This window comes from Martes martes (genome assembly GCF_963455335.1).
Source record: "Martes martes genome assembly, chromosome: 11".
Taxonomy (NCBI): domain Eukaryota; kingdom Metazoa; phylum Chordata; class Mammalia; order Carnivora; family Mustelidae; genus Martes; species Martes martes.
The window spans coordinates 24295288-24320296 of NC_137899.1; the positions used below are offsets into that span (position 1 = coordinate 24295288).

General features: G+C 36.4%; 1 protein-coding gene across 2 annotated transcripts in view; it reads right to left on the reverse strand.

Moving 5' to 3' along the window:
• Positions 1–25009, reverse strand: part of FAM185A (family with sequence similarity 185 member A) — a 59998-nt gene that overhangs the window by 23448 nt on the left and 11541 nt on the right. For both annotated transcript variants that reach the window (XM_080817959.1, XM_080817958.1), the window contains exons 3-5: positions 24605–24697; positions 19580–19718; positions 3981–4022 (exon numbers count right to left, since the gene is read on the reverse strand). In XM_080817959.1, coding sequence (XP_080674085.1) covers positions 3981–4022; positions 19580–19718; positions 24605–24697 — 274 coding nt within the window. The remainder of the gene's footprint in view (positions 1–3980; positions 4023–19579; positions 19719–24604; positions 24698–25009) is intronic.

Sequence of the window (25009 nt, forward strand, 5' to 3'; positions counted from 1 at the left end):
TAGAGAAAGTAATGCTAGGTGAGCAACTCTATTAGCACTCCAATCCTACTATTACCTATTACCAAGCTTTGCTTTCTATTGCTGACTCATTTTACTTTATTATTTTTTTAAGATTTTATTTATTTATTTGACAGACAGATCACAAGTAGGCAGAGAGGCGGCAGAGAGGGAAAGGGGAAAGCAGGCTCCCTGCCGAGCAGAGAGCCCGATGCAGGGCTCAATCCCAGAACCCTGGGATCACGACCTGAGCTGAAGGCAGAGGCTTAACCCACTGAGCCACCCAGGTGCCCCCACAATCAAACTTTTTATAGCACTTCAGCTTCTGACAGAGCTTAGTGTTATGGAAATTAGGAAGAAAAGTGTTTGGGGAAATAAAGTATAATGTGTATACAAAATCTGAATGACTGATGAGATTACTTAAGAACCTGATCAATTATGTTATCTATACTCCTTTTACCTGAATTATAAATATTGTTCTTCATAAAAGAATCATGGGAAAAATACATCTATTTTCCTGAAATCAGAGAGAATAATATCTAAATCATCTCAAGTCTCCTAATATTCTAAACTTGATAATAACTTTTTCTCAACACCCATTCCAATATTTTGAAGGCTCAGCTATTCTAATACATTTCCCTCTCAAGTTCCTACAAATCACTTTTTATTTCTTTTTAACTAATTTGCTTTTACTAATCTCAATTCCTCAAAAATCCAGTAGACTTTAACTAGGTTATCATGATTTGTAGAGTAGCCTTCAACTTTCTCCACCAAACCTTTTATGAAAAACACAAGCCAAGCACTTAAGAAACTTCAAATAAACATTACACTTGTCACCGTTGGGATTAAGGCATCAAATTCAAAATTTGGGCAGACTCATGACAACAATGGTTTTTAAGCTCTATAGCAGGGATGGCAAACTACAGCCCTCCTCCTTTTTCTCGTTTTTATTAATGAAGTTTTATTGGAACATAGACACATCCATTTGTGTGTATATTGTCAATGACTGCTTTGTGTTAAAATGAGAGAGTTGCATTTCAGACAGACTGTGTGGCCTACAGGGCCAAAAATATTTAATACCTAGCCCTTTACAAAGTATGCAGACTCCTAGAGGAAATAAGCTCTTAATTTTTTTTTTAAAGTAAAATTTAAGTCTGTGTAAGACAAAGAGATTTACCAATCTACTGAAATCAGTTCTTTTCCTAAGGCCTCACTTACTTAGTCTCCGACTATCCCCCAGTTCTCTTTCTATACCTTGAAAATGATAGGTTCATTCCATTTTCAGGGCTTATACTGGCTTTTCCTCTATCTGGAAAGCTCTGCACCCAGAATTTTATGAACCTCTTTCCCATTATTCTGGCTTTAGTTCAAATGTCCCTTCTTCAGACCCTCCCTGATTGCTAAATGCTGTAGCTTTCTTTCCCCAGCTCTTTATCCCATTACCCTCTCTTATTTATTCATTGCATGATCTGAAGTTATCTTTGGTTATTTACATGCTTATTGTCTTTCTTCTCAGGCCAAACGTGAGCATGGAGACTACATCTTGTTGACCATAATATTCTCTAGTACCTTAAAGAGTTCCTGGTATATAGCAGGCAATCAATAAAATAGATGTTGACTAGTTACTGCAATACTCAAGATTGTCTTCAAACATTAACACAATGTTAAAACAATAAATAGAGACATAATTTATATCTTTCTTCCAAAGTCCACACTATGACAGATCAAAATATGATAACTTAACAAATAAATACGTTTTCTCTTATTTTAAGAGATTCTTCCAAAATAAACCCCCAAATTTATCAACCACATTTACAAAATAAGAATTCAACCTTTAAGTATCTTCACATATTTGTGGATTTTTAAGAACCTAAAACTACAGACAGAATTTATGTTTTGCTAAAGAAAATTATAAAGGGTCTATACTGCTACTATTGTGGTCAATTATATTTCTTTTTTTCTTTTTTTTAAAGATTTGTTTATTCATTTGAAAGAGAGAGAGCAAGAGAGAGCACGTGTATGTGCAAGTGAGGGGACAGGCAGAGGGAAAAGACTCTCCAAGCAGATTCCCTGCCAACCAGAGACCCCAAATCAGGGCTCTATCTCAGACCCCAAGGATCACCACCCACGCCAAAACCAAGAGTCAGACGTTCAATCAACTGAGCCACCCAGGCACTCCTATATTTCTTAACACTGGAGTCAGGTCATTTTCTTTGTGAGGAAAGAGATTTATCTAAGAAAAATAAAACATTTTGTCTGAGAATCCCTCTAGCATGTAATAGTGGGAAAAAGAAAAAGTTAATATGGAAAATTAAAAAGAATTTATAATGTTAATCATTTATACAGAATCTGAAACCATCTTCAAATATGTACATTACTGCTCATTTCATACTTGCTATTATAATTCTTTTCCAGTATGGATAAATAACCATTTATTTCCAATTTTAGAGAGAATGGTTTTCCATTTATGTTCCTATATTTCCATTCAAGAATAACACTAGCATTATTGTATAATATCATATTATAAGTATTCCTCAGATTCCTATCTGCCTAATGGGCCTTCTAGTTGGTAGTTCAATTCCCTCTGCCTCCCAATTTGCAACATTCTCCTCCTTTTCCTCCCTTGCCTTATTTCTACAAACTCTGCCCATGTCTAGCATTTTCCTTCTTCAGCTAGTTCAGCCTCTCTCTCACCAGTATACCTTTTGTTCACACTAGAAATTTCCCTGACCATCTCTAGATGTGTCCTCTGATAAAATGGCCTGAAGAGTCAACAGTAAATCTTGATTTCTAACCAGAAACAGCCAAATCTTTCTGTCATGTATTAGTTAAAATGATTTATAACTATCACTTAAGAATCTGTTATTTTCAACTTAATCACTCACTGAACAATAAAGTTTCAATCTCTTGAAAATTCTTAAAAAGATATGTACTTTAAGCCAGAAAATTCAAGAGTGATAGTGGAAAGGACTATTAAAGATGTTCATTCTTTCAATCAGTACAAAGGAAAGATAAATGTAAAATGTCAGAAAGGACAAAACCCAGAGGCCCTGGGCATTCGTACTGGCCATAAGCCACAGCTTCCCCACAAAGGTCTTAGTTTCCCATCCCTACACTCAGCCCTCTAAGGCCTAAAAACAACCACCACTCTTTAGGGTGCGCCTTTGCCTAATAGGTAAGCAGGTGCAACTTGGGACAGAGAAAAACTCTATCTAAACTATCTGGAAATCTAGGGGCGCTTGGGTGGCTCAGTGGGTTAAAGCCTCTGCCTTTGGCTCAGGTCATGATCTCGGGGTCCTGGGATTGAGCCCCGCATCAGGCTCTCTGTTTGGTGGGGAGCCTGCTTCCCCCTCTCTCTCTCTGCCTGCCTCTCTGCCTACTTGTGATCTCTGTCTGTCAAATAAATAAAGTCTTTTTTAAAATAAATAAATAAATAAATAAACAAACAAACTATCTGGAAATCTGAACCTTTTCTTCCACAGGCACAGCATTACATGTAGTCATGAGGTCTAAGGTGCCATTAGCCACTATTAGTCCTGGCTTAGGATTAGAATAATAAAAATGACTATTATTTATTGAATTTTTACCATATATCAGACACTGTGCTAAAATACTTTATATATATGATCTCACTTCTTACAGTTAACTCTATATGATAGCTACTTAACTATTATTTCTATTTCTTTCAGAAACAGAAATTGAAGCACAGAGAAATCAGGTAATTAGCCCATGTATAGAAAGTGGTGAAATAAGAATTCTAACTTTATTCTTACTGATGCCAAATCTATAATTATACATTATTTATAGGATGATGAGTCAATGAATTTCCAGAATAATTAGGGTCTGCCTATATTTGACTTACATATCAGGATCCTATCAGGTTCATCAGCTAAACCTCAGATTTTATTTACCCTAATAAAATATCACAAATATAGCTATTTTTTAAAGGAGCAAAATTTACCAACCAGCAGATTAGTACATACCTATTGTGATATTACCCATCTTGCTTTGTAATGTTATATTACCTGTAAAAGAAAAAAAAAAGATAATTTTATATATTAGGGATAATCTGGAAAGAAACTAATATAGTATTCTAAAACATGGTCGGACATCCACAATATTATTTAATAAGATTGTTATTGTTGTTGGCAAATTTTCTCAGTATTAAAAATCTAGTAAGAGATTTAGCTGCAACTCTGAAATAACTAGCTTTAGTCATCTATACAAACTCTCTTCTCCTCTATTCCACCTTAAGCTTCTCTAGCATAACTACAAAACAAACCATCATACTTTTTGGGAAAATCACACAAAAAAATGATAATTCTATAAACCATAAATAAAAAGTTACTTAAATGTACTCACTATATATTGTCAAGGTAAACTTCACTATATTTACCAGATCACTCAAAACCAAGTTTTGAGCCAACTAACACTAAAATAACCTATGGAAAAAAGTTATTACTGTTATTTTTCAGGTCACTCTGCTATGTCTATCAAAGTGGTTTCTGTGCCAAGAGTTACAGAGTTTGGGGCAGGAATAATGAACACACTGAAATATGACTAGCAAAGAAAAAGGCATCACAGGTTCTTGTCTTTTGATGAAAATACATTTTCCAGGGCAAGTATAGGATATTGCAACCATTCTTCCCAGCCCCCTTTCCTCTAATACCAAAATTAGTAAGATTTTTCTTCATATGTATGTTTGTAGAATTACTCCCAGACCCACACTACTTATGTTTACTGCACTGAAAATATAAGCAACATTACTCTTCTACCATCATTCCAAAACTACATTAAAAAGTAAAGGAATAGCTTTTATCTGAGAAATAATCTAGGGTAAATGGACTCATTTACTTTATTTCTTGCATCCTGTAAATACTGACATGTATCAGTACCTGAGAAAAAGCAAACAAAACACTTGATTCAATTGTCCAATAGTCAGATATACTTTGATTGCAAAAATCTCTCTAAAAGTATTATATTCCATCATACTTCATGGGAGGATATGAACAAGGGGTACATTTGTGTAGGAATAAAACTTGTTTTGTATGGAGAAATTAAGCTCCTAAAATTATTTTCAAGTCTCCATAAGAACAAGGTTATAAAGATTCTTTTAAATGTGTTATGTAAATACTATTTCATTGGTTTTAGACACTCTCTTCAAATTTTCAAATCCAGGAAATGCAGATTCACCATCACATGCGATTAGTGGCCAAAGATCACACAGCTTCTAAGATGGCTTTCAATGATCCCTGCCTCTTGGTGTTCATGCCCTTGTATAATCTCCTCCCCTCATGTATAGGCTGTACCTAATAATTTGCTTTTAACACAGAGAATAAGGTGAAAGTAATGGGAAGTTGCTTCCAAGATTAGGTTATACAAAGATCTGGTTTCTTTCTTGCTAGCCCTCTTCTGTTCTGAGGAAGGCAGCTAGCCATGTTATCAACTGCCCTGTGAAAGAAGCCCACTATGGAGGAACTAAAAAAGGCCTCCCGCAAACAGGTTCTGACTTGAATTCTGCCAACAACCACATGAATGAGCTAGGAAGCAGACTGTCCTTTGGTGGAAGCTTCAAATGGACCCCTATAACCTTAGGTGATACATTCGTAACAACCTCGTAAGAGGTCTTGAGGCAGAGGATCCAGTTAGGCCACACCAAGATTCCTGATGCATTCAAAGTGTAAGACAATAAATGTTTGTTGCTTTTAGGTGCTAAGCTCTGAGATAATTTGTTATACAGGAAGAGGTAACTAGTATAGATGTTGAAAGGTGAAAGTGGGGTACTGCCATAATAAATACCTAAAAATGCAGGCGTACCTTTGGAACTTGGCAGTGGGCAGAGGTTGGAAAGATTTTGAGGAACATGGTAAAGAAAGCCTAGATTGCCTTGAACAGACTGTTAGCAGAAAGCTGGACTTTGAGTATTCTTCCTACAAGGCCTCAAGAGGAAGTGAGGAAAATGTTTTTGGAAATTAGAGAAAGAAGGATTCTTGTAAAGCAGTTGGAGAAACTTAACACCATTATCTTCAGTAATGTGGAAACTAGGAAATGTAGCTTAATGAACAGAGTGATTTAACTAAGATACCCAAGCAAGGTTAAAGTGTTATAACTGCTACCCTTTTTTTTTTTTTTTGGCCACTTACTATAAAATGCAAGGGAAGAAAGATAAACTAATCTAAGGGAAGGAGTGGTTTTTTTTTTTTAATTTTAAAAGATTTTATTTATTTATTTGACAGAGAGAGATCACAAGTAGGCAGAAAGGCAGGCAGAGAGAAAGGGGGAAGCAGGTTCCCTGCTGAGCAGAGAGCCCAATGTGGGGCTCGATCCTAGGACACTGAGATCATGACCTGAGCTGAAGGCAGAGGCTTAACCCACTGAGCCACCCAGGCGCTCCAGAAGTGCACTTTTGAAAGATATTCTTAGATGTGGCTTTTATTTTATGGAATAAACCCCACATGATTCAGAGGAGGCTGACAAAATTTTTGAGAGAATAACAACTGCAAACTCACTGCTAAACTGAACTGAAAGGAAGAGTGACAATAGAAAGTAAAACGAGACCACTGGATCTCCAAAATTCTACTGTCAGGAAGCAGACTGAGAAAACCACTCAGATTCAAACATGATATATTTCATGAAAAAGGAAGGATGACTCAAAGGGAGGAACAAAAGCTCAGAGGGCAAAGCCTGAAACCCTAAAGAATTATTTCCAGGTCTTTTATGTATATTTTATGTAATGTGTATATATATATACACACACATTATATATATATATAAAAAATCGAGGAAACTCTGTTTGCCCACCCAAATTTCAATATCACTATATACCAGTGATGCCTTTCTGCCTTTCATTTTCCCAATTTTGAACAGGAAAGTCTATAGCAATTATCCTATACCTGTCCCATCAGTGTGTGTTGGGTAGTAGGTAGTGTGCATGGGGGTGAGGAGAGCTACGGAACTTGTCTCTTTAGGTCACATGTCTTCAGATTCAGAGAAACTGTTCTTGAGGAGTTATACTTAAGCAACTATACTTGAGGAGCCTCATACACCTTGATCTGATTTTGATGAAGAGATTCTGGACTCTGATGTGGTGCATAATTAGATGAGACATTTATGAAATGTGGAAGGAAGGGAGTCTATACTGCATGTGGGAGGGACATGAATCATTTGGGGGAGGGGCCAGAATACAGCCTGGCCATCCAAAGTCTTATAGGATATCTGGGGAGATACACACATGGAAAGCTAAAAATTAGTATTTATAAATAATTGTAAGTGAAACTCATAAGCGAACAATATGTATTAGGTCCCACAGTCATTCAGCACAGACTAAACTGAACTGATATGGACAAGGAGAATAGTCATAGTGGAGATATCACCAGAACTGAGATTTGAAACATGAATAAAATTTAAATACATTGAAGGGGAAGGATTTTCTGCAAAAGAGAATTATATAAACAAAGGTAAACAGGCAGACCTACACATGCTATGTTCAAATCATGCAAATCAGTTAAGCTGAAACCATTAGGCAGTCTGTGAGGATGGGGATCATGTCTTTCTTATTTAGCATTATATCCTGAAAGCATAGTACAAGTACCCAGTTCATAGTCAACATTATTATGTTTTAAATGATTTTTTTATTGATTTGATTTTTAAATATTCAAATTTAGTTTGGAAAAACAAGTGAAGAGCAACCTGTAGAAGAACCATGAGGTACTAGTCTATTGACTTTATTCTAAATTGAGTCAGTGAAAAATTTTAACATGGATAACAACAAGAAAACCATGTTTTAGATAGATTAATCTAGTGTAAGACAGTGAGGACTTCCACTCAGAATTCTCTTTGTTGCTTCCACCTCCTGAACACTTCAAAAATGATTTTTGTGATGTTTTAACTATTAATAAAGAATTATGACAGTCAGTCACTTAGCTAGTGAGTCTAGTCACCCACTCAGCAAGGCAAAAGAGCTTTGTTACCGGGGCGCCTGGGTGGCTCAGTGGGTTAAGCCACTGCCTTCGGCTCAGGTCATGATCTCAGGGTCCTGGGATCAAGCCCCACATCAGGCTCTCTGCTCAACAGGGAGCCTGCCTCCCCCTCTCTCTGCCTGCCTCTCTGCCTACTTGTGATCTCTCTCTCTGTCAAATAAATAAATAAAATTTTTTAAAAAAAAGAGCTTTATTACCTTATACTAGTCTCAAAGAATAAGTTATGGTTCTTATATCCATGGACAGAAGCTTCAGATCTTTTGAAGGAGGAGGACTAGATCATATTATAATGGCACTTAGAGTTTCAGACTACATCTCTCTTGAATGTTAAGAATTCTATATAGTAAAAGCATAGTGGAACAAGAAAAACTATGAAAATAAGGAACATCGGGGTGCCTGCAGGGCTTAGTCAGTTAAGCGGCTGCCGTTGGCTCAGATCATGATCCCAGGATCCTGGATCAAGCCCCATGTCAGGCTCCCTGCTCAGTGGAGAGCCTGCTTCTCCCACTCCCTCTGTCTGGTGCTCTGTCTTCTTGTGCTCTCTCTCAATCTCTCTGTCAAACAAATAAATAAAATCTTTAGAAAAGAAAATAAGGAACATCCATAAATATAAAGAATGTTTCAAAATGTTTTTATCAATGCTAAAGAACTTTTAAAGCAATAAACAAAAAATGTATTTTCAACACAAATCAAAATATTTAGAAAACTCCACCCTAAATAGAAATATTCCAAAGTCATTAGAGTATACAAAATGGACCTCTTACTTCAAATACTTTGTGGAATAAGGCAGAATATTAAAAGGACTCAATTCAACCAGAGGGGCATTACTGGCACAGTCTTCTACATTTTGGTTCTACCTATTTCATCTTCAATCACGAAAAACAATAAGCAAATCAACTATTTGAGAGGAGTAGATCTTTGTAAAAGCCTTTTCTGCAATAAAGCAGACACCATATGGTCTGTGATAACTATGTGTGCTAACTCCCAAGTTAAGCAACTTCTCTACAAACTCCAGTGTTACTTTAAAAAAGAAAAAAATTATTTTATTTATTTGACAGAGAGAGATCCAGTGAAAGAGGGAACATAAGCAGGGGGAGAGAGAGAGGGAGAAGCAGGCTTCCCACTGAGCAGGGAGCCCGATGAGGGGCTCAATCCCAGGACCCTGGGATGATGAACTGAGCCAAAGGCAGACACTTAACCGAATGAGGCACCCAGGCACCCCCAAACTCCGATGTTTGAGAAAATATACTGTTTTTCTTAGCTAGTAATTCTTTATTCTAGTATGGTCAGGAAAAAAATAAGCCATCAACTACTGATGAACATTAGTTTATTTTTCTTCACTAAAAGAAATGTGATTGTGGTTTTAAAAGCACTATAACGGGGCACCTGGGTGGCTCAGTGGGTTGAGCCTCTGCCTTCAGCTCAGGTCATGATCTCAGGGTCCTGGGATCGAGTCCCGCATCAGGCTCTCTGCTCAGCAGGGAACCTGCTTCCTCCTCTCTCTCCCTCTGCCTGCCTCTCTGCCTACTTGTGATCTCTCTCTCTGTCAAATAAATAAATAAAATCTTTAAAAAAAAATAAATAAAAGCACTATAATAATCCAAACAGAGAAAATATCCTTAAAGGTTAAATTCTTTTTGTATTTGGCAAGGGGGAGGCAGGGAGCAGGAAGGGAGGCACTTGTTATCTATAAGCCACAGTGCTAAATGCTAATATAGAGATGAATTAAACATGATCCTTGTTCTTGAGTTTATAATTAGGCAAGAATGTATGGGTCAATGGAAGGCCAGAGATGAGGAGAAGATGCTTTAGCTGAGTATCAAAAAAATTACTAAAAGTCAATGAGGTAAAGAAAGGTTAAGGACAGCATTTTAAGAAAATTATCAACAGAATGATCAGTATAGTCAAAGGCTCTGATCAAGGACTTGAAAGTATAAAACAGGTAAGAATATACATGGAAAAGTAAGAGATTATGTAATTCCAGAAGGCAAACCATAGGGTCCAAAGAGGGAAATGGAAAGTTAGGCAGGTCATTCAGGCATTTGGAAAGGTTTGTATAAGAGAATGCCATGTTCAATGTGCATTTCTCATAAAACTATTATAGGCTATAGTAAGGAGGATGGATTTGAAGAAAGCAAGACTGGAAGCAATGTTATTGCCAGAGTTGAAGCAAGAGATGACAAGAATCTGAAATAGAATAGTAGAAATGAGAAAGAAAAAGATGGGATAGATTGAAGAAATATTTAGGTGATAAAACCTACTTAAACTTGGTGATTAATTAGATGAGGGGAAGTGAGAGAGAAGAATCTAGGATTATTTCAAGATTTCTAGCTTGGGGAGTTTGGTACATGGCAATATCAGAACTGCAAATGTAAATAAAGGAGGAGGAACACATTAGGGATGAGGTTTGGGGGAGAGGGCGAAAGAGAAAAAAAGCTAGAAACGTTGAGTTTGAGATGCCTATAAAGATCCAATTAGCTATACCTATCAAGCACATGGATGTATAAGTCAGAAGTCAGGGCTAGAGATACAAATTTGAATTATCAGAATATAAGAATAGTTAAGACTCAAAAGTATGTAAGATGCCCAAGAAAAAGAAAGAAGCAAAAGAACAATAAAACGGGATGAAATCCTAGAGAATACCCCAACGGGTGGAAAAAGGAGGAACTCAGAAAAGTTTAAGATCAGTTATAAATATAAAACATGAAAAAGACTGCCAGTGCCCACTAATATTTATGTGCTTTTCTCCTGCCTTAGAATACTGCTAAATTCTCAATCTCAGCCTCTTAGAGTTTGATAACGTCATTTAAAATGCTCTAGCTAGGGGCACCTGGGTGACTCAGTGGGTTAAGCCTCTGCCTTCATGATCTCAGGGTCCTGGGATTGAGCCTGGCATCGGCCTCTCTGCTCAGCAGGGAGCCTGCTTCCCTTCCTCTCTCTGCCTGCCTCTCTGCCTACCTCTGATCTCTGTCAAATAAATAAATAAACTCTTAAAAAAAAAATAACACGTTCAGTGCTGACTTTATGACAGATAGTCTTCAAAGCCCTTATTGATTCATTTAAAATGCTCTGGCTAAGGACACCTGGGTGGAGCAGTTGGTTGGGCATCCAACTCTTGCTTTCATCTTAGGTGGTGATCTCAGGGTTGTGAGATCGACCCTACCTCAGGCTCTGTGCCCACTGGGGAGTCTGCCTGAGACTCTCTTTCCCTCTCCCTCTGCCCCTTGCCCCCTACCCTGTGTGCACACATGTGCTCTCTCTCTCCTGAATAAACAAATATAAAATAAAATAAAATATTCTGGCTAAAAATACATGGCAGAATCAGCTTAGTTTCTGAAATTTTCCCTATCAACCTATGATCTCTCTTCCTCTGGTGGAAGCTTAGAAGCCACACAATGAAGATGACAGCATTTAAGTGTCCAGAGTCAACATTCTCATATGTCAAAATGATAATCAAACTGAAACTTTACAACAGACTTAACAATATACCTTAGAATTTAAACAAAGCATTTTCATAAACTTCATGAAAAGTTCTATTTAACCTAATAAAAGCTTTTCTTTTGAAATTTTTACATTATTTTTGACTTCCTAAATTCACCAGGCAGATGCACAAATTCACCAGTGACTACATGTCATTTCTTAAAGCAAAATGGGACATTTATTTATGAAATTCTGATATCAAAGTCATCAACTGTGCTTATACAGCTAATGGAACTTTTATTTCTGAGATTTTTAAAAATTCAAAGTAGTTAAGCACAGAGAAAATGAGAGAACTAACACTCAGCAATTTATTTATCAATGTATAATCCTGACCTTAAAATAGGATCCTAAGTTACATGGGGAATCTAAATATTTAAATTACAATTTTATTAATTAAGCACTTATTCCAAATAATAACATAAGTTAAATATAAAATGCTAAAACAATGGTCATGAGTATGCCTATATATTAAAAACTCATTAATTGTTTAAATTATGTTATAGAAGTTCCACCAAGGTGGCGGAGGAGTGGGGGACTCCTTTTCAACTGGTCCCTGAATTTAGCTAGAAATCTACCAAGCCACTCTGAGCACCCATGAAATCAGCCTGAGATGTAAGATTATACACGTCTAGATCTGTATGGGGACAGAGAATCAACAGTCCATAGGGTGGACCTGGCCTGGATTGTGGTTGATATTTTCAGCTATACAACCCCTCAACCACAACTCAACAGAATGACTAGGAGGAAAAACTCTCAACAAAGAAAAGACCCAAGAGACAATGGCCTTGCCTGCAGATCTAATGGATATGGATCAAAGCAAGATGTCAGAAATAGACTTCAGGGTAGCAGTTATGAAGACAATAGACTGGAGAAAACTATTAATGGCAACATAAATCCGCCAAGGACAGAAATGAGAGCGATCTGGCAGAACTTAAAAATGCTATCAATGAGTACAATCTAATATAGATACTCTAACAGGGTAAATGAGGCAGAAGAACGAATTAGTGATCTTGCAGACAAACCAACAGAAAAGGAACAGGAAGAGGCCTGGGAAAAGAGCTTAAAATCCATGAAAACAGAATTACAGAAATAAATGACTCCATGAAATGTTCCAGTGTCAGAATTACTGGGATCCCTGAGGGGGTAGGCAGAGAGAGATGACTAGAATATTTGACCAAATCGCAGCTGAGAACTTCCCTAATCCAGGGAATGAAACAAGCATTCATGTCCTAGAGGCGCAGAGAACACACCCCAAAATCAAGGACAGCAGACCAATGCCAGGCATGTACTAGTAAAACTTGCAAATCTTAGAACATAGGAAACCATTTTAAGACCTATTCAGGGTACTAAGTAAGAAGAACATGCAGTCAAGAATACCTTATCCAGCAAGGCTGTCATTTAGAATGGAAGGAGATATAAAGAGCTTCCAAGACTGGCAAAAACTGAAGGAATATGTGACCACTAAGCCAGCTCTGCAAGAAGTATTAAGGGGCAGTTCTATAAACGGAGAAAGACCCCAATTACAGAACAGAAATATACAGAGACAATCTATAGAAACAAGGACCTCACAGGCAACATATAGAAAAAAAAAATCATATCTTTCAATAATCACTCTCAATGAGAACGGCCTAAATGAGCCCATAAAATGGCACAGGGTTGCAGACTGGATAAAAAGACATGACACATCCATATGCTGTCTACAAGAGACTCATTTTGAACCTAAAGATACATCCAGACTGAAAGTGAAGGGATAGAGAACCATCTTTCATGCCAACAGACCTCAAAAGAAAGCTGGGGCAGCAATACTCATATCAGACAAATTAGATTTTAAGCTAAAGACTGTACTTAGAAATACAGAAGGACACCATATCATTCTTAAAGGGTCTATCCAACAAGAAGATCTAACAACTTTAAGTATCTATGCCCCCAACGTGGGAGCAGCCAACTACAAAAGCCAACTGCTAACCAAAATAAAAAGACATATTGATAATAATACGTTAATAGTAGGAGACCTCAACACTCCACTCTCAGCAATAGACAAATCATCTAAGCAGAAAATCAACAAAGAAACAAGAGCTTTGAATGACACACTTGGCCAGATGGACATCATAGATATATACAAAACATTCCACCCTAAAACAACAGAACACTCATTCATCTAGAGCACGCATGGAACTTTCTCCAGAACAGGCATATCCTGGTTCACAAATCAGGTCTCAACTGATTCCAAAAGACTGAGATTATTCCCTGCATATTCTCAGACAACAGGGCTTTGAAACTGGAACTCAATCACAAGAAAAAGTTTGGAAGAAATTCAAACACTTGAAAGCTAAAGACCATCCTGCTCAAGAATGTTTGGGTCAGTCAGGAAATCAAAGAAGAACTTAAACAATTCATGGAAATCAATGAGAATGAAGACACATTGATCCAAAACCTATGTGATATGGCAAAAGCAGTCCTGAGGGGGAAATACACATCCATCCAAGCCTCACTCAAAAAAACCAGAAAAATCCCAAATATACAAACTATCTTTACACCCTAAAGATCTGGAGAATCACAACAAACTAAACCTAACCCATGCATGAGAAGGGAAATAATTAAGATTAGAGCAGAGATCTATGAATTGGAAACCAGAGGGGCGCCTAGGTGGCTCAGTCGGTTAAGCGCCTGCCTTCGGCTCAGGTCATGATCTCAGGGTTCTGGGATCAAGCCCCACATCAGGCTCTCTGCTGCTCCACCCCCTGCCTGCCTCTCTGCCTACTTTCGATCTCTGTCTGCCAAATAAATAAATAAAATCTTAAGAAGAAAAAATTAGAAATCAGAAATACAGTAGAACACATTAACGAAACTAGAAGCTGGTTCTTTGAAATAATTAATAAGATCGATAAACCACTGGCTAGACTTATCCAAAAGAAAAGACAAAGGACCCAAAATAATAAAATTATGAATAAAAGAGAAGAGATCATGACTAACACCAAGGAACTAAGTATAATTATCAGAAATTGTAATCAACAGCTATATGACAATAAATTAAGCAACGTGGAAGAAATGGATGCATTTCTGGAAATCTATAAACTACCAAGACTGAAACAGAAGAAATTAACAACCTGAATAGACCAATAACCATTAACAAGATTGAAGCAGTGATCAAAAACCTCCCAAAAAACAAGAGTCCAGGGCCTGATGGGTTTCTTGGGTAATTCTACCAAACATTCAAAGAAGAAATTGTACCTATTCTCCTGAAGCTGTTTCAAAAAATAGAAACAGAAGGAAAACTTCCAGACTCTTTCTACGAGGCCAGCATTCCCTTGATCCCCAAATCAGGCAAAGACCCCATCAAAAAGAATTTCAGATTAATATCCCTGATGAATATGATGCCAAAATTCTCAACAAGATCCTAGCTAATAGATTCCAACAGTACATTAAAAGGATTATCCACCGTGACCAGGTAGGATTTATCCCTGGGATACAAGGGTGGTTCAACATTGGCAAATCAATCAATGTGCTAGAACACATAAATAAGAGAAAAGACAAGAACCACATCATCCTTTCAATTGATGCAGAAAAAGTATTTGACAACATATAGCATCCTTTCTTGATTAAAACTCTCCAGAGTGGAGGGGTAGAGGGAACATTCCTCAAATTCATAAAATCCATCTATGAAAAACCCACAGTGAATACCATTTGCAATAGGGAAAAGCTGAGAGCTTTTCCATTAAGATCAGGAACACAACAAGGACGCCCACTCTCACCACTGTCATTCAACATAGTACTGGAAGTCCTATGTTGGGTATTGGTTTGCCATCAGGGTATATGAACAAATAGAAAATATAAACAAGATATAAACTTCATCCTCTCTCTTCCTTTCATGGAAGCCTTAGAAACTACACACTGAAGATAGCACCAGCACTTTCATGGAATGAACTGAATGTCTAAGTATCTTCATGGAGCTAAGCTGAACCCGAACACTGTACAGAACATCCACGTTTTTTGCCAGATGTTGTAAGGCATAACAAATATTACTGAAACTGGAGTTTACAATATAGAACATAGCTGAAGCAGTCCATCTGTGCTGTAGCACTGTTTGCCTAGAGAAAACATCTCCAGAGCATGCCAGGAAGCCCTCAAAGCAATGATGATATTTGGATTCATCATGGCCATTACACAGATTTGTTTGAACACTATTTAAAAACATCTCCTGGAAGGTCAAGAAACTTGGATCAAATCCTTGCTCTTCCACTAATTAACTTGTAATCAAGAGCAAACAATTGTACATTTCTAAGTTTTGTTTTCTTCTTCTGTAAACAGCTAACTGTCCATTAAGTGAAAGGGGATGGCCCACTTAGGCCCTCAATACATGTTTGCTTTTAACTTGCTTTCAAACCACCCACCCACCGACACCAAAACCCCCAAACTCATATACTCAGTAAATCTAACAAAAAAGACAGGTATTGCCATCACATTTATGGTTAAAAAGAAAATGGCTTTTTACAACATCTGTATGTTGGGTTAAAAAAATCTACTTGAAAAAAAAAAATCAGCTTAAGCCTTGCTTAAGGAAAAGGAAGCCAAACTAAATAAATCCTGGACTGGCAGGTCTTAGAATACATATATTTCCCAAATCTGTTTTCTGTAAGTCAAATATTTATAGGTAGTGACACATTTCCCCATAAAACAAGTTTTAAGATTCCCAAGCCAGTTTGTTTAAATACAGCCAAAATATAATTTACGTTAGGTGACCATCACCATTTAGAACAAAGAATTCACTGCAATATATATTCAGAGTTCCAGCTTGGGATGATCCCTGGAAGACATCTCTCCCTACTAAAATTCTTATAGCTAGAACACAGGGACTTCCTTTCATTAGTCCTGACTCTGATCTTCTCACCTACAAGACTGTAGGGGTAGAACACTACCTGTTTGTCTGTACCCATCCCACCTCCAAACTCCAGTAGCATGTTCATATAATGACAAGGACATCATCAAGGATGGAAATAGGGGTTGTTAAGGTTGAGGCAAGAAACTTAGGCTTGTCTAAAGGGTTATTGAAAAGTAGGCAGTCACTGGCATGACTAAGAAACGAGGAGGGTTTCTTTCTTTCTTTTTTTTTTTTTTAAGATTTTATTTATTTATTTGACAGAGAGAGAGATCACAAGCAGGCAGAGAGGCAAGCAGAGAGAGGTGGAAGCAGGCTCCCTGCTGAGCAGAGAGCCTGATACAGGGCTCGATCCCAGGGCCCTGGAATCATGACCTGAGCTGAAGGCAGAGACTTTAACCCACTGGGCCACCCAGGCACCCCAGAGGGTTTCTTTCTTATCTAACCTCTCTTTTACAAACTTACTACCACTGAAAAATCCAAGTGGAGTGTGGGCCAAGGTCCAGACGGGGAAAGCAGGGTTGAACAAGAAGGAAGCTTTTCAACAATGGCAACAGGATCAAATTTTCCCTTCCCTTACTTCTTCTCGTTGCTGGTGCTCGCTTCGGCAGCACATATACTTCTTCTCGTTGCTGTACCAGTATTACAAATAATGAAGACCACGAGTTCTTTAAGGACAGGGATCATCTCCTGCCCAACTATGTATCCTCAGTGTCTGAAAATCTGGCACACAGTCAATATATGTGTTGAATGAATCAATAAATGTAACTGCAGTGAATGCTGTAATTCATCACCTAGAATTCCTCATACCTGAGGGCCTATTTTCTTAGCTGAAGGGAGTACTGCTGGCAGAGAGCCCTCAGCTGTCAGCCCTCTTAGGGAATTGCTTCAGCTAAAAAGAGTCATTTTGGCCTAAGACCATACCCCTTCCTGGGGCATCTTACATTTAATGGTTGGGGATATAAAGGTCCAGTTTTCCTCACCTTGACTTGAGACAATTCTGAGGATGATCCCAGCTTCAGAGCTCTCCCCTTGGAATCACTGAGGCTGCATTACAGTCCAACTTCTCCAGGGGAAATTGGGCTTCCTTCCTTTGCATGGCTGTGGTTCCAAGACAACTCCCTTAGCAAATGTGCTGCATTCTAATTTCCATTTTAGAGTCTGCTTTCGAGAAACCCAACCTGAGACTACAGCCCAAAGAGGATCCAGGTCTGACCCAAATTTAAACCACCCAAGGAAAGGTATCTGAATTCATATTAAAGGTCAGTAAATACAAAAGGCTTTACAAAGGCTAAGGAATGAATTCTTCTGTCCCTTGCAATTTATTTCAATTTCAGCACTTTAAGTAATCAAAATCAAAAGACCTAGAGTTTTTTGAGGATTACCTCAAAAAGGTACATCTATTTACTATCATGTAAGCTATTAACGGCAAACTGTACCAAATTCAATTCTTATCTAACTTAAAAGAAAGCACAATTAAACATTAATGGACTTAGTATAAATATGGTATAAAACACTGCAAAGAATAGTGCTGTTCTTACCATAGGTGATAATTAACATCTGACTTGGTAAGGAATTGCCTTTCTACTAAAAGCTACTCAATATATTAAGTAAAGTACTTTTCACCATCATTAACAGAAACGCAATGCTAGATAAAAGTCATTATTAAAATATGAAGAGTTACAAATTACCAGAACTATTCAAGGCATAGCTGAGCAATACATAAATAAAAAATAACAAAAGGAAATGCATTAAAAATCAGAATTACTATTACCTTTAAATTTAACAGCGTAATATTTAATTTCTTGCCAAAATAAAATTAAATAGCTTACGAGTCACTTTATGTTTTTTTTTTTTTTTTTTTTTTTTTTTTTAAAGATTTTATTTATTTACTTGACAGAGATCACAAGTAGGCAGAGAGGCAGGCAGAGAGAGAGGAGGAAGCAGGCTCTCCACGGAGCAGAGAGCCAGATGCGGGGCTCGATCCCAGGACCCTGGGATCATGACCTGAGCCGAAGGCAGAGGCTTTAACCCACTGAGCCACCCAGGCGCCCCAACTTTATGTTTTTTTAAAAAGATGATTAGTCTGCCATTAATTATCTAGAGGGCGAGCTTCCTAATGGCAGATTCTTCTTCGACAACAGAAATGAGAGTTACCTCTTAAAATTTGTTATATGCAAAACCAAAAGACAGCTGACAGAATGGGAGATGATATTCACAAATGACATATCAGATAAAGGGCTAGTATCCAAAAATCTATAAAGAACTTATCAAAGTTGTTCTCAACATCCAAAGAACAAATAATCCAATCAAGAAGTAGGCAGAAGACATGAACAGACATTTCTGCAAAGACTACACCCAGATAGCCAACAGACACGTGAAAAAGTGCTCCACATCACTCGGTATCAGGGAAATACAAATCAAAATCACAATGAGATACCACCTCACACCAGTCAGAACGGCTAAAATTAACAAGTCAGGAAATGACAGATGTTGGTGAAGATGCAGAGAAAGGGGAATCCTCCTACACTGTTGGTGGGAATGCAAGCTGGTGCAGCCACTCTGGAAAAGAACATGGAGGTTCCTCAAAAAGTTGAAAATAGAGCTACCCTATGACCCAGCAATCACACTACTGGGTATTTACCGTAAAGATACAAATATAGTGATCCGAAGGGGCACGTGCACCCGAATGTTTATAGCAGCAATGTCTGCAATAGCCAAACTATGGAAAGAACCTAGATGTCCATCAACAGATGAATGAATAAAGAAGATGTGGTATATATATATAATGGAATACTATGCAGCCATCAAAAGAAATGAAATCTTGCCATTTCCAATGACGTGGATGGAACTAGAGGGTATTATGCTGAGCGACATAAGTCAGAGAAAGACAATTATCATACGCTCTCTCTGATATGAGGAATTTGAGAGGCAGGGCAGAGGGATTGTGGGAGGTAGGGAAGGAAAAAATGAAACAAGATGGGATTGGGAGGGAGACAAACCATAAGAGACTCTTAATTTCACAAAACAAACTGAGGGTTGCTGGTGGTTAGGCGGGTAGGGTTAGGGTGGTTGGGTTATGGACACTGGGGAGGCATGTGCTATGGTGAATGCTGTGAAATGTGTAGGCCTGATGATTCACAGACCTGTACCCTGGAGACAAATAATACATTATATGTTAATAAAAATAATTTTAAAAAATTTATGTTATATGGAGTGCAGGTGTATTAGGCTTCTATCATCTTACCATGAATACTTCCTAATGTAATATCTCCAGCAACAGAAGATAGAAACGATGATTCTGTATAAAGATACTTGGCTTCCAGCAAACCATGTTCAGTAGATATATTAACAGTACTTCCTTGCAGTTTATCTATGGTCACAGTCTATTAAGAGAAAAACTCAAAATCAGTTCATTATAAAACAAAGACTAGTAAAAAGCCAAAATGATACCTACAGATTTAGTGGGCAACTTACATAAAAAGTTACTACCCAGTACGCAATCACTTTACTGATTTTAATTCGCTGGCTCTAATTATAATACCGTGAGCAACAGTGTATTCTCTGTGGAATGTGGAATAGACCCATTAAATTCAATTATTTAGAGCTTCTTTAATTTCTCTTAATAATGTCTTATATTTTCTATATAGAGTTCTTCAGCTTTTGTTACATTTATTCCTATTTGGTATTTTCTAAATGCTATTATGAAAGAACTCTTTTTTTAAACTTCATTTTGTCTTAATTGGCTTTTGTATTTGATCTTAAATCCAACAACTTCAGTAAACTCACTAGTTTTAATAATTTACCTGAATTTAAGAAAGTTTTTCTACATGCATAACTTGTATTGCCTACAAGTGACAGTTTCATTATTGCCTTTCCAATCCTTATGTTAATAACGTTTTTCCTGCTCTGTCCTGCTTCACTATTTGGCTCAGGCCTCCAATTCAACAGTGAACAAAAGCAATGAGATGGTAAGCAACCTAATCTTATTCCTATTCTCAGAGGGGAAAACTTACAATATAGCATCATCGTTGAGTAAGATGTTTGCTAGAGATATCCTTTAGATCCTTTATATCATATCCTTTCTATTTCAAATATATTTTGTTGTTGCTATTGAAATTATAAATGGGTTTTAATTTTAGCACATATTTTATCCTTTTTTTTTTTGGACTATCATGATTTTCTCCTGTCATCAGTTACTGTAGTGAATACACTATTATTGCTACAATTTTTCCACTTTAAATCTAATAACAGGGTGCCTGGATGGCTCAGTGGGTTAAACCTCTGCCTTCGGCTCAGGTCATGATTTCAGGGTCCTGCGATCGAGTCCCGCATCGGGCTCTCTGCTTGGCAGGAAGACTGCTTCCTCCTCTCTCTCTCTCTCTGCCTGCCTCTCTGCCTACTTGTGATCTCTCTCTGTCAAATAAATAAAATCTTTAAAAAAAAAATCTAATAACAAAATAGGTTTCTATTGAACAAAATGAAAAGAATTTTGTATTTATCCCTAAGCTTCCCTAACAATGAATTTAGCATGAATTTGTTTCAAATATTGAGCACAATGTAAAATGAAGATACCTAGTTAAGGATTCCAAATTATCTCTATCAAATTTTAAACATGTTTTATAAGCATTGAGTGAGTGTTAATATAAAACTGTTGACAAAAAAATCAAATCACCAGGAAGGCATGCTACAGTTTTGCCCAAGATAAAGAAAGATCATTGCCCACCTTTAAAGAAAGATCATTGTTTTTCAATACATCATCAGCACACCAATATCATTCATTCCTACCTAATATGTGCTTCAGAAACTGTTAAAAATTCAAAATACTATTTAATAAGAACTGAGTTTCAAGAATACTGAAATTCAGAAGTATAAAAAAGAGAAAGAAAAGCATTCAAGAGGTTCCACTGGGAAGCAAGTTAGAACGACTTTGCCCTCTGGATTTGAAGCATGTAACTTTTTTAACTTTTATTAAGCACTTAATATACACCTAGTTGCTTCTTATCTATAGTTTCTTTTAAGCTGATTATGGATTCATAGGAATTTTGACTTTAAATTTAGTTTCAATAAATCAGTCAAAAAAAAAAAAGGATATTTTACCTACATTCATTCAGATTTGTGAGAATGCAAATGTTCTGCATTCCCTGGGTTACATTACAGATGTAAAATTCCTGAAAAAATTTGTCCTTTACCTACAAAGGTTTGTCATGAAAAGTTGCTTTATGCATGGTTTCAAACTCACCAAGCATTTTCATTAAGCAGACAACAACTCTAGATTTTTATAGATAATGAGGCTGGTTTTGGGGATAAAAAAGATAGATATTGAAAGAGTATTTGAAAGTTAATTAAATTGGCAAAAGGGCACTTTTGATTAGATTCTCTCCACAACCAAATAAAGCCTTTAAGAGGCTTCTTATGAATATCTGGAAATGGTCAAGGGTTTACTTTGTTCATTAAACACTAAATATTTTACCTTGTAGAAAACTAGAAAATATCCTCCCCTGCTGCACCAAAGCAAATGAAAGCAAGTGAAGGTACAACACCTTCCCCACTATAATAATATAGGTATTTTAGCCAATCACTCCATAAAACTAATTTCAAAGAAATTAAAAATTCACTGAGGACCACACATAATATATTATATCAGGTACTAACATAACAATTAAAGCTAGGACACCATAGTTTATGGCAAAATGCTGAGGCTCTTGCTTACAGTTATTAATGCTAATGGAGCAAATAGTCATAAACAGACTCTTTGGATTAAACTGTATAGCTAGCTTATTAACAGAAGTAACTACTAAAAGATCAATGAGTAGATCCAAAAATTAATACCTTCTTGACAGAGATATTACTATAAATTAATTTTCTTTTCTACACAAGGAAAATTTTTCATTAAGTTTATTTATTTTAAATCAACATTATATATAATGAAAATCACACTTTAAGGAAGCACTGTAGCTTTGTAATCCAAACTAAAAGAGGTCAACTGACAACTATGTCACCAATTCATCCAACCATAAGAGGAAATTAATTTCTATCCTCTCTGTACCAAACTGAGGATACTAAAATTAATGATACTATCTAAAACAGCTGCTCCATTTAAAATGACACATTAAAAATGCTGTTAAATGTTTATAATACTCATTTGATTCTCATAATCTTGTTAAGTAGGAAAAACAAACAAAATCATCTCTATTTCACAAATAATGGAATGAGTCTCAGTAAAGTTAACTGGCAGATCTAGGACTAGTCAAGTTTGCTTTCCCATGTTTCATTTACCTTTATCATCAGCATTATAATAAACACTGGATTAAGGTTAACTAAGTGCCAGACTTTAAGTACTTAATCTGTATTAAGTGATTCAATCCTCATAATTCTCTGAGTTAAGTCCATTACTATTATTCCATTTTCCAGAAAACTAAGGCACATAGAGGTTAAGTAACTTGTCTGAAGTTAAAAAGCTTAAGTGAGGGGCGCCTGGGTAGTTCATTTGGTTAAGGAACTGCCTTTGCCTTAGGCTCAGGTCATGATCCCAGGGTCCTGGGGAGGAGCCCAGCAATGGGCTCCCTGCTCAGTGGGGAATCTGCTTCTCCCTCTCCTCCCAGCGTGTACTCTCTCTCACTATCTCTGTCTCTGTCTCTCTTTCTCTCTCAAAGAAGTAATAAATAAAATCTTTTTTAAAAAACATTAAAATAATAAATAGAGGAATATATTTAGGAATTTATTAAATTTATAAAGGAATTTATTAAATAAAGGAATAAAATACTTAAGTAGCTAAGACCTGGATTTGAACCCAGGTAATGTGATTCCCAATTCTGTGCTCTTAACCAATTCACTATGCCACCATCAATTATCTATAGCATACCTCTGTGAAAGTTGTATATTAAGAGTTAACATATATCATAAGCATTTATTTTATACAAAGCCCCACAAATTTAGAAATAAATTTTAAATATTAACATTACATATAATACAAATAGAAATATCTAGATTAATTAATACAACAAAACTAAATTAGGCAAGAAACAAAACAGTATAATAGAAAGTAAGAATAAATGAATATTCAATAAACCATGTAAGTTGGAACAAATAAATAATTTAATGAGTGGAAACAGCAGCCAAAATGTTCAAAATAGCAAATAATTAAGAAATGATTTAAATTTTCCTTTGAAATGTTTATTTGAACGTCAATATGTAATATTCTGGTAACATAGATCATTTCAATTAACATAAGCCATCATTTAAAGGACAGACTTTGAAGGGGCAGCAAAGTTGTCCAATTTCCCTTTTGCACTTCTAAGCCCACAGCAAGCAGAGAGGTAAAACTAAATGCCATCTCAAAAGAGCTGCCACATAGGCCAGGCAGTATCTTTCAATACTTTCCCAGACTAATATAAAGGACAAATTTAAATGTTTGGGCTTAAAAACTCCCAAGGTGATAGAAAATAAAAGTGACAATAGTAGAAACAATTACTGTTATAATCTACCTTGTTTAACTATGCCAACAATAATCTACCTACAAGATATACTTATAACTCATCCTCACCAATTACCTGAGGATAAAGCTTAGTAAAGAATTTAAATTTATAATGCGAGATTTTGCAAATTGTACAAGTGTAAAATAAAAGATGAACTCTTTCTCAAAGATTTAAACATTATTCATAATGTTAAAAAATTGCGACAATTTATACTTCAAAATTATTAACTATATTCTTAATACTATGCTAAATCACAGAGAGCAACAAAAGTTAATTAAAAAATACAAACTATCTCATAGCAACCAAAATCCCCATGGATAATAAAAGCTTTTGGAGAATAGTGATGCTATTCAATAGTGCCACCTTGTGGAAAATACTGAAGAGAGTTGAGTTTTGAAATTCAACCTTCCAACTGTCTAAAAGGTAAACAGGTCTTAGAAAAATGCTCAAATAAATCTAACACATAAAAAAATTTAATCCTAACCATGGCAGTAATACTTAATGATCAATTTTAATCCATGATCACAAACATACCTTCTGAACTTGAATTAAAATTTAATATTTCAAGATGTTATCAATTCCAAATAAATCATTACCTATCAAAAGTATTAAATCACAAACTAAAATTTAAGTTGTATAATATTTAACCACTTCAAATTCGAATTTACTAATGAGCTAAGGTACATTAAAAAGGAGAGAATGTTACGCTACAAATTTTGCAGAAACTACCTATAAGCTGTGTGAGTCACCTTGAAGCAAAATTATAATTGCTAACAAAAAAGTTTCAATCTTACACTTTTATCTGATGCATGAATATCTATATTTCCATATACTGTTCCCAGACAGATTACTTTGCCTTCTTTTGTCTGAACATGTAATTTTTGACTCTGAAAGACAAATACAAAAATAAAGAGAAAAAGAATAAATTTGATTTAAACTACTAAAAAATCCAACATTTTATACATTTAAAAAATAATAATAATAAAGCAGCAAAAGGAACCAGAAACAAAATAGAAATGCACTATTTGGAATAATAACATCAACTGGTGGTGAGGGTGCCTGGGTGGCTCAGATGGCTAAGCATCTGACTTCAGGTCAGGTCTTGATCTCCAGGTCCTGGGATGGAGCCCCACGTCTGGCTCCCAGCTCAGCGGGGAGTCTGCTTTTCCCTATCCCTCTGCCTCTCCTCCTGCTTGTGC